The sequence below is a fragment of the Phalacrocorax aristotelis genome, chromosome 2 (assembly GCF_949628215.1).
Source record: "Phalacrocorax aristotelis chromosome 2, bGulAri2.1, whole genome shotgun sequence".
In the NCBI taxonomy this organism is placed as follows: domain Eukaryota; kingdom Metazoa; phylum Chordata; class Aves; order Suliformes; family Phalacrocoracidae; genus Phalacrocorax; species Phalacrocorax aristotelis.
Genome location: NC_134277.1, coordinates 88987131 through 88996616, shown reverse-complemented (window position 1 = coordinate 88996616; position 9486 = coordinate 88987131). Strand labels below are relative to the sequence as shown.

At 41.2% G+C, this 9486-nt stretch overlaps 1 protein-coding gene across 4 annotated transcripts in view; it reads left to right on the top strand.

The window, feature by feature from the left end:
- The first annotated feature begins 2766 nt into the window (after window positions 1-2766).
- MARCHF6 (membrane associated ring-CH-type finger 6) overlaps window positions 2767-9486 on the top strand; it is a 55504-nt gene continuing 48784 nt past the window's right edge. For 2 of the 4 annotated variants that reach the window (XM_075084285.1, XM_075084283.1), the window contains exons 1-3: window positions 2767-2843; window positions 7538-7634; window positions 8497-8570. In XM_075084285.1, the coding sequence (XP_074940386.1) occupies window positions 2825-2843; window positions 7538-7634; window positions 8497-8570 (190 nt within the window). In that variant the 5' untranslated portion in view covers window positions 2767-2824. Of the gene's footprint in view, window positions 2844-7534; window positions 7635-8496; window positions 8571-9486 lie in introns of all 4 variants that reach the window. The other 2 variants (XM_075084284.1, XM_075084282.1) reach the window with 1 other exon arrangement.

Here is a 9486-nt window from a genome sequence, read left to right as displayed (position 1 = left end):
ACAAAACCAAAATGCTTTACCGAAATAAAACCATGTTCAAAAGAATCTTGTCTTTTTTCCGCTCCTCCCATCCACTCTAAATATGCCCTTCCTTTTGTCATAACCTTCCATGATTTGGGGTTACAGCTATTACTGCCTTCAGTTTCCACCTGCAAAATGCCCATATTTCCTCTGTTATCCACATAATAACTTACTTGGAGCAGAGATATTTTTTCCAGTATGTTTGTTCCGTGCCTGTTGGCGCTAATTCTTGATCTCAGTGACAGTCAGAAGCTAAGAACATTCTAACATCCTCCTCTGTACCAAAAATTAAAAATTACTTAAGCTGTGGGTATTTCTCAGGCAAAGAACACCTAACATATTGCTAAATAGTTAATGATTAATAATATGTTCATGAAAAACACCAAGAAAGTTGAAAAAGAGAGATTTAATTTAATTTAACTTATAATAAAATATTCAGGTTTTTTCCTTTTCTGTTTAAATTATATTATGGCCTGTCTTCAACTCATGTTTACCTGTAAGCTATTGTGTAGCCCACCCAAAACACTGAGTAAGAACAAAATTTGGGGATTAATTCTCTCTAAATGCTGAGAAGATTGCATACATATAATGGTTGCTAGGTAATTTAAATGGCTGAATAGATTGGCAGAGATAGGAATGAAATTAGTTCCTGGCAACATACAGCAACTCACTTCAAAAGTTTTCATTTAATTTAAAAAAGCCTACCACGAAAGACTGAAATTGGAGAATTATACACATTAACACTGCCATGGCCTTTTTAATGTGAATGATAATTTAGAGACTTTTATACAGCATTTAGTTTATATTTATCATAACAGAGTAACAACAGTGGCTACATGTTTGGGGAATAAAGAGTGGTAATTATGAATGTACTTGGAAATTGAAGTGCCCCATTTCTTAGTATTTTCATCTGTTTTTTTCATTGGGTTTTTCTTGTTCAGACAAACTGAATACACTGGCATTTCTTATATCCTCAACACTACACTGGTACTTTTTTAATATGCCAGGATGATTTGTCAAGATGAAAATGAGCTTACTTTTAAAATAAATTCTTTTTTTTTTTCAGTTTTAAGTGGGAGTTTTTTCACCTTGCCTTTCTGAGAGGAAGGTCACAGAAGTGCTGAATATGACAGCGTTGCCCACAAATGTTTTATTGCAGCACTTTACTGTAATTATACAGCTACTGGAGAGACACACCAAGCCTTCACATTTTCCTGATTTTCTTCTTTTTTTTTTTTTTGCTTACACAAGCCGGTATCATATATCCTACCAGCAGCTCTGGTGCTTGAAGAAGGTAATCTTGAAGGTACTAATGTGGTTAAATTTCGGGGAAGATAGTTATAAAATTGTAACTTGGGCATGCACCACCTCTGCGATTTAAGTCCAGACTTGAATTACCCTCCACTCAGCTGCTGACACTGCTGTAAATTACTAAAGGGTTAAACTTGCAGCTTGAGCCATTATTAACCTAAACCCACATCCTGAGAAATACAAATGACGCAATGAGCCAGCTTGTGAAAGGAATTCAAGGTTCACGAGCTGAGAAACTTCAAGGACCCGTAACAGAAAGAAACATCCTCCTGCAAGAAAGATCAAGGGGCACCACAACCATGAAACAATGAAACCAGAGAGAGTCACAATAACTGGGGGGAAAGTAATTCCAGTAGTGGGAGGTCCCAACCACTGACTTAACTGAGGGATGAAAGGACATCCCCCACCCCATTCCTCTTGAACATGTGCAGTGAATTAAAATCATACTGTAGCTTTAAATTTAAGCAAAGAAGGTATGGACCAATGGAAGAAGGAGGTACTTAGTCAGGTCAATGATTATGTATTAGATAGGTGTGATGTGTTAACTTTCATGTATAAATGTCAAAAATGAACTCCAGTATGTGTGCTTGTTAAGAGGAAAGATCCCCCATACACCCGGTGCCGAATAAAGTAATGCCTGCTCTTTAACACACCCAGTGTTAAGCAGTTTTATTCCCAGTTTTTGGTGACAACATGATGACGGGGCCTTAATGCAAAGGACTTAATGACTGGTTGGACAGGAAGGGTCATATGGTAAAGGGAGCTGAAAGTTGCTACGACTCATTGATCAACCAGAGGGGTTAAGATGGGTGGTAGAAAGGAAAACTAGCATAACACACACATGCATTTCATCAATACAGAATTTCTGTTTGCCCTTAATACAATGAACTTCTGTTTTCTTCCTTAATAAGATTCTTGTCAACTCATCTAAGAACACCTGGTAGCTCCCTGCGTAGCCAGCAGAGTACGGAGTTGTAACATGCGCTGCCTCAGCCGCTTAGACCAGCGAGACCTGAACACAGCAGTGATTAAGTTAAAAGAGATGTTTGTGTTCTACTGAAGAGTTTATTACTCCTGTTGGAAATGTCAGGCCCAGGAAGGAGAGGTGGGATTCAGAGGAGAGCGGACAGCTTCCCCCCAGGGGAAGGGCCACAGGGAATCCCCGGCCTTCCCATTCCCGGCCCCTGAAGCACCGGCCCTCCCGAAAGCTTAGCCGACTTCGCGTATGAACGCGGAGTTTCTCTTGGGTTTGGAGCAGAATTTAGAACCGGTTTTATCTGTATTTTTGCCCAACTTGCGCGCTTTTGCCGGCCCCGGGCGCGGCGCGTGTCACCCGGCCCCACCGCCCCCCGCCAGGCGGCGCCGGCAGCGGGAGCGGCGCTCTAGCCTCGCCGCCTCGGTGGCACGGTCTCTAGAGCGCCCGCTCGGCTTGGCGGCCCCGCCCCCCGCGGTCACACCACTGGCTCGGCCGGCGCTGCGTCAGCCAGGCAAGATGGAGACCGCCGAGGAAGGTACTGCGGTCCCTCCGCGCCCCGGCCCGGCGGCGGCCCCGCCTGCCCAGCCCCGAGGGGCGGGGGCGGGCCTCGCGGGGCCCGGTACCCTCTGGGCTGGCCGCGGGCTGTTTACTCCGGGAGGGGCTTCGCGTACCGGGGCTGCAGGTGCCCGGGCCGCCCCCCCTCCTTCTCCACCCCCCGCCCGCGCCCGCGCTGGCCTGCGCACGCGGGTGCGCCTTACATAACGGCGGCCGCTGGGAGCCGGGCCCTGCGGGGGGACAGGTGCCGTGGTCACAGCCCGGCGCGGGGCTGGCCGTTACCGGTGGCGCTGCCCTCGCGCGGCCTGGGGCCCGCCGGCCGCCTGCTTTTCGCGGGGGGCCGTTGCTGGGGGGGAGGGGCGGGGGGCGAGTCGGAGGGGGGGGTGTCCCAAACGGAGACCCCGGCGCGGCGGGTGGGAGCCGGGTGCTCGCCCCGGGGCAGCGCAGGGGGCAGTGAGGGGGGGGCCGCCCTGAGGCGTGCGGGATCCTCCCCGCCCCCGGTCCTCTCCTAACCGGCAGATGCTGTAGTACCCCGTCCTCTAACTTGGCCAGTTTTAAATTTTCACTTTCAGCTGAGTAGTAATAGCAGCTTTAGCAAGGTTAACTTTGTTGCATGTGCTGGAAAATGCACTTAAAAAATCGAAATAGTAAAACGATGCAGAAGCTGACACGTTTGTCTCTTCTACAAGAGACTAATACAGAGTAACTTGCCTTATTTTAAAAATGAAGTTGTCAGATCGTAGTCGTGTTTTTTGTAATGGGTAGTTTCTGTTCTTAAGAGTACTGCTTTACTTGAGATAAACGTGTATGTTTTGTCAGCAGTTTTGCTGTGCTCAGGTAGCGTTGGGGCACCCTGTAGTTCAAGCTGATAACGCAGAACTTTCATAAACAGGACTTCATATGGTAGCGTAAACCAAAATAAATAAAGGATGTGTGTTGTGCCTATGCTTCTTGCAGTATTTGAGCTTTGTTTGTCATCTTAAGCAATAACTACAAAATATATTGCAGCAGCAAGACAGTTTAAAGGAAAGCATGTTGTGTCTTGGCTTTGTTACTTTGGCATCATTATGAACGTAGCTTTTTATCTAGTGGCACTTGATTTTCCAGCTCGAGAGGATTAAAAAGAAGAAAAGCTGGAAAAACACAAAACATTGGATGAAATAATGCAGCACCTTTGTGGAAATGTCCCTTGGGTTGTGCTGTAGACATCTTTAGTGCTTGTGAACACAGATGGTTTATCAAAATCGTAGTGTTTTTAAAATCTAACAGCTTTTAAAACTGCTTGCTACAGCTCTGGCATGCCTACACTGTTGAAATTAACAAAGTGAAACTTTCATTGCTTGGCCTTTGGTTGCTCAGAAAACCTGGGTTATTGCAGGCTGTGAAGTGGATACTTGGAAATGACCAGCTGAGTTCGCACCACTCTGGTGGATTTAATTCAGACAGCACAGTTGCTAGTTATGGGCTGTTAACAGTGGCAGTCTTTGATAGTACCTGCTTTTACAGGACTTAAGTAGATGAAGAGAGACCAGGAAGAGGGGGATCTTAGTTGCATCTTAAGGCATTGTCTGCTTTAAGTAAGCCTTCATGTTAAACTCTACACTTGGAATTTGGACTTTTCTAGGGGTTTCATACATATATATGTATATTAGTGCATATATATATATGTATACATGCACACAAACGCATACAGGTGTAGCCTTAGATATTATGTTGTAGTCTTATCAATGTTACCCTCAAAAGCTCTGAGTAGTAGGATGAAAGTAACTAGTCTGTATACTCACTTTCCATAAATACCACTAGAATGTTACAACTTCTACAGTTTCAAACTTCAGTTCCTGCTGTTAGAATTTCACGACGCTTGCCAGAACACTGAAGAGACTTCCCAAGGTTAGAAAGCTTTAAACACTAGTAGCAGAAAAGACTGCATTAGTGCCTTAAAGAAGAGGAAATCCGTGCTGCAATATTATTGGGTGCCTAAACTTCTGCCATAAAGTGCCAAATGGACTTTCCTAACTATTGATAGCCCATTAACGAGGTTACGGCCATTGTGTTTCTGATGGGTTTTGTGCTTGACTGAATTGTATTGTGGAGCTAGAAACCTTAACTGGATGGTGAGAGCTGGGGTGGGAGAGGCAGCTGAGGCCAAGAAGGGTCAGACCTAAGTGGCAGCTTCTTCCCCTGAATGTGAGAGTTGCTTCTCTATAGCACCTGAAAGCATCAGATACCAGGTTTTGCAGATGAGAGGTACTTTTGTTTGTGGTGACATCAGTTTGTTGCTAAATAACTTAATCTTCGCTTTTGGATATTACAGTGGTGAACATTCAGTTAGAGAGGTGATAGGCAGAGGATCATTCTCTGGGGGAACAAAGAAGAGCTGTGTTACCCAAGGTCATTCTTTCCAAAACACATGCATGAAGAACAGGATGAAAAGTACGCGTGCAAGTAGAAAAAGAACGTCTGTACACGGTGGAATTGCCTCTGAACATGGCAGTAGGTCATAAGGTGCATAGCTTTATGTGATGAACCTCAGTGGTGTTTATGGATTTGAAGCTGTCAGCTGCTTAACAGTCCAGACTATTGCACTCATAATACATTTATTTGGATTTAGAAAACGAGTGGGAATATCTAGAACTTCTCATAGCCTTTGGAAAAAAACAAAACAAACCAAAATTTAGGTTTAACTTCTAGCACTAAGCTAACCAAGGAAGTCCTTTTCCAAATAAAGAATTCATTTGCTTTCAGTAAGGCAAATTATGTTTTTTCCCCAACAGTCTTGAGAAAAAGTGATGGGTCTGATGTGAAAGTCAACGGACCATTAATGAGTGGGTTCAGAGAGCTATCTCGGGCATCCTTCAGAGAACCCTATGCTTTTAACTTGCTTTCTTTGGTGCCAGGGAGTATTCTTAAAGCAGCAGTTTCACATCCTGTCTCTTGTGCTGGCTCTAGTGCTTGCCTGACCCTTTACGAGGCTGATGCAGCGTACAAAGTTGCCAGCTTACTGCAGTGAAATAGCTCTGTTTGAAGGCATGCTGGAGGAAGGTGGGCATGCCACAGCTGGTGGGCAGGTCCTGCCTGTCAGTTGCAGCCACCTGCCCTGTGCAGCCATCTGGAAATACTTGTGATGTTAAAGGAATCATTTGTTATGTGAAGCACCGGTTCTGGTCCTTCTTGTCAGCAGGGAAACCAGGGGCTCTTCACGCTTGCAGCAGTATGTTGTTGCTCGATACGGCTGTGACGGAAATACTCTTCATGTCTCTTTGTAGCATCATTGATGTGGTATTGAATACATGTTTCTGTTAGTTCTAGGTTTTTAGTCTGCATGTATGAATTCCGATCTGTGTTATATCTACAAAATTATCTTTTTTCTTTTGGGTCGCTTGATTTCTTATGCTTTAGTATAGAAACTGTTTTAATCTGTGCAAACTGGGGATATGGTCATATTTTGACTTCTTTGTGGAAGTATGGTCTTATTTTAATGTTGGTACCTTTTGGAACTTTTTGTAGAAATACATTAACTTTTGGAGATGTCAACCAAGAATGAAGATGGGTAATTCAGACTTGAAATTGACTGTTTTCGTTATTCTTACGTCAGTACTTTTAAGTTGGTATTTTTCTAACAAAATCTGTGATGTGTATCTGTTGCACTCTTGCAGGTTTGCCGAGTGGTCGTTGATAGAGAAATAATTAACAAAAGAGAAAATTGTAATCTTAAATCTTCTACAAAAATGGACGTTTTATGTTAATTTCCTTAATAACAGGAATAAAAGTCCAATGGTATTAAAGGAGGAGTAAAGGAAAGATACCACGCATCTGTCAATAAGCATATAAAATACTTGATCTTTATTTATATTTGGTTGTGTGTTTAAATGCTCTGGATAACCAAATGGTGATAAAATAGACATCTGTTCTTTAGAGGGAGAAGTTTACACTCACTTTGTCCACAAAACATCTTGCAATCTTTAGCTGTGAGAAAATGTCAAAATAGAGAATAAAGGAGGTACAGGAGCTACTGAAATATTACTGACATTGAAATTATGAAATAAGAAACAGAAAATGTCTTCCCTTTTGTGTCTGGACTGTAGACTGCTAAATGGATAGCCTTATTCAACTTGGGTAGCAAACTCACCAAATACCTGCTTCTGTTTATTACGACGTGTTCTTTTCCCTTTCATGAAGAGCACCAAGGAACATCCACGTTAGGTTCAAGAGTAGCAAATGGTGTGTTTAAGTCCTTGTTAGACATTAGTAAATCTCTTCTGCTCAGCCTCCATTTGACTTGTTCAAAAGTCAAATGGAATTTTTCCATTTCAAAGTCTCCTCTTTGGGGAAGATTATCCTTAGCAATCTTTATGTTGTTTTAGTGATAACTTTTTTAGGCAAAGAGCGCCTCTGCTTGTAGTTTGACTGTGTTTAAGTCTTCAAGATATAACAAGACATGTTTTGGGTGTTTTGTAACATGATCAGGCAGATGATAACGTTCTTGTTGCTTTTTCTCGTAATCTCTCAGTCTTCATTTCTTGCATCAGATGAAATCTGTCTTTCATACCCTTTAAATTTATTCTTGCTTCATTTTGGTACATGGCAAAGTTTCTAGAATTTAATTGTAGAGTTTGTCTTGTAAATTTGAGTTCTTTAAGCAGTAGTGTTTAAGCTTTATGTTCTTGTCAGCAGATATATGCAGAGTCTGTCGGTCTGAAGGAACTCCTGAGAAACCCCTCTATCATCCATGTGTGTGTACTGGCAGTATTAAATTCATTCATCAGGAATGGTGAGTTTTGTGTTTGTGGGGTTTAAAGTTTTTTTTCTTAATAAAACACATTGACATGTTTCTAAAAACAATACTTCCTAAATCTTCAGATTAACTCGTAAGAAAATCCAGTTTTCAGCAGAAATGTGTTAAGGCTTTTTATGTTTTGTTTTGGTTTTTTTACATGGTGGTTCATTACAGTTCACAAAGAATTTAGTAATTATATATGGAAAGAAAGTACTGATAATTGTGTTTAGGGGTACGGTTCTGCTCATATGTCTGCTTTATGAAAACTAAGCAGAAAAATTAGTATGGTGGGGCTTTTTCTTCCCACTTATAGTTGTGAATAAAAAGATCATGTAACCTTATAGCAAGAAATAAAATTACCCTAGTACTTTTTGGTCATTTCGAGGTGCATGATCAGGGAAGTGCTAAAGTGAGAACTGTAATTCTAGTCTATAGCACACACTCCTTTTGATGGTATTTTAATAGCCATTCTTTCACCAGTACAACAGTTCTAAATCTTAGGTGTGTGCCTATATGGGTCATATCTTGAAATATTTATAAGGACGCTAGTGGGTGTCCATGTCAGGATATATGTTTTGAGTTATTAGCCTTTTCAATGATGTGCTCAGAGAATGTACTTTATCAATAATGTGATGTAATTGAAGAGTCGCTATTACTCATAGTCAGCTTACCTTTTCCACTTTTTGGAACTTGATGGCCTAAATGGACTTAATAAACATGCTAATTTAACTCCTGCTTAATAGTACCAATATCCTGATTTATACTTGAAAACAGAGAATTGGTGTGTTTTCCTTAATGGAGGGATAAGGCGGAGAGGTGTAATAGTGTGTATTAATATCATCACTTTTTATTGCAGCTTAGTTCAGTGGCTTAAACACAGCAGAAAAGAATACTGTGAATTATGTAAGCACAGATTTGCTTTCACACCAAGTAAGTATGTTTTACTGCTCCTATTTTTTCAGAACTATTTTTGTCTTGGTTTGTATGAAGTGATTACTTTTTCATTCAGCATGATAGATCCAAACTTGTGTTTGAACTTCTGTATTCTTGTTTGAATTGCAATTCTTATGCTTATTATTGCAGACTGTGAATTCTTTAAATAATGAATAATCTGATTCTTTCATAATCTTACGTGAGCCATAAAAGGAAGTATTATTCTGTACCGTTTCTGACTGCCTCAGTCCCATTCTTTTGTTGCCAACATTACAGCCTATAGCATGTTTTCAGCTTCATTGATAAATTTAAGTGTTTGGAAGTCTGAACGTTAAGGTGAAACCACAGTAAAATTTTAATTTGGAAACCAGTTTTCAGTTACCTTTGAACTACCCACCTGTAACACTACCACGTGACTTCTCTCAGTTTCAGTTTAAATGGTTTTGACAGATTAGGCAAATGATAATTATTCCACTAGCGTTTCAGCCAAGATACGGTAACTACCCACTAGTACATGCCCTTTTATGTTAGATTCAGCTAAAGAAGTTAGGCAACTTGTGATAAAGAATGACTGTATTTTTCTGTAGTTCCCAGAGGATTCTTAATTACATTTGAACCGACAGTAGTAGTAGAAATAAGTGAGGTCCTTTGGCTTGGTGGCAGGCTAGGCTCATTTAGTATTGTCAATTTATTGACTGTTGAACAGGTGAAGTGGTTCTTATGCTACATATTTTTCTCATTAAATTTATTTGTGCTGGTTTATTCTTTACAAATGCTGAACTTGGTTCTTCATGGTGTAGATATGTAACTTAAATTTTTTTAAATTGATGGGTATCTGCACTGTAGATGCTGTCTTTTGTTGGCAAAGATGATGAGGTTTGAATGTTTTAGGTGTGCGGCATGATAGTGTACT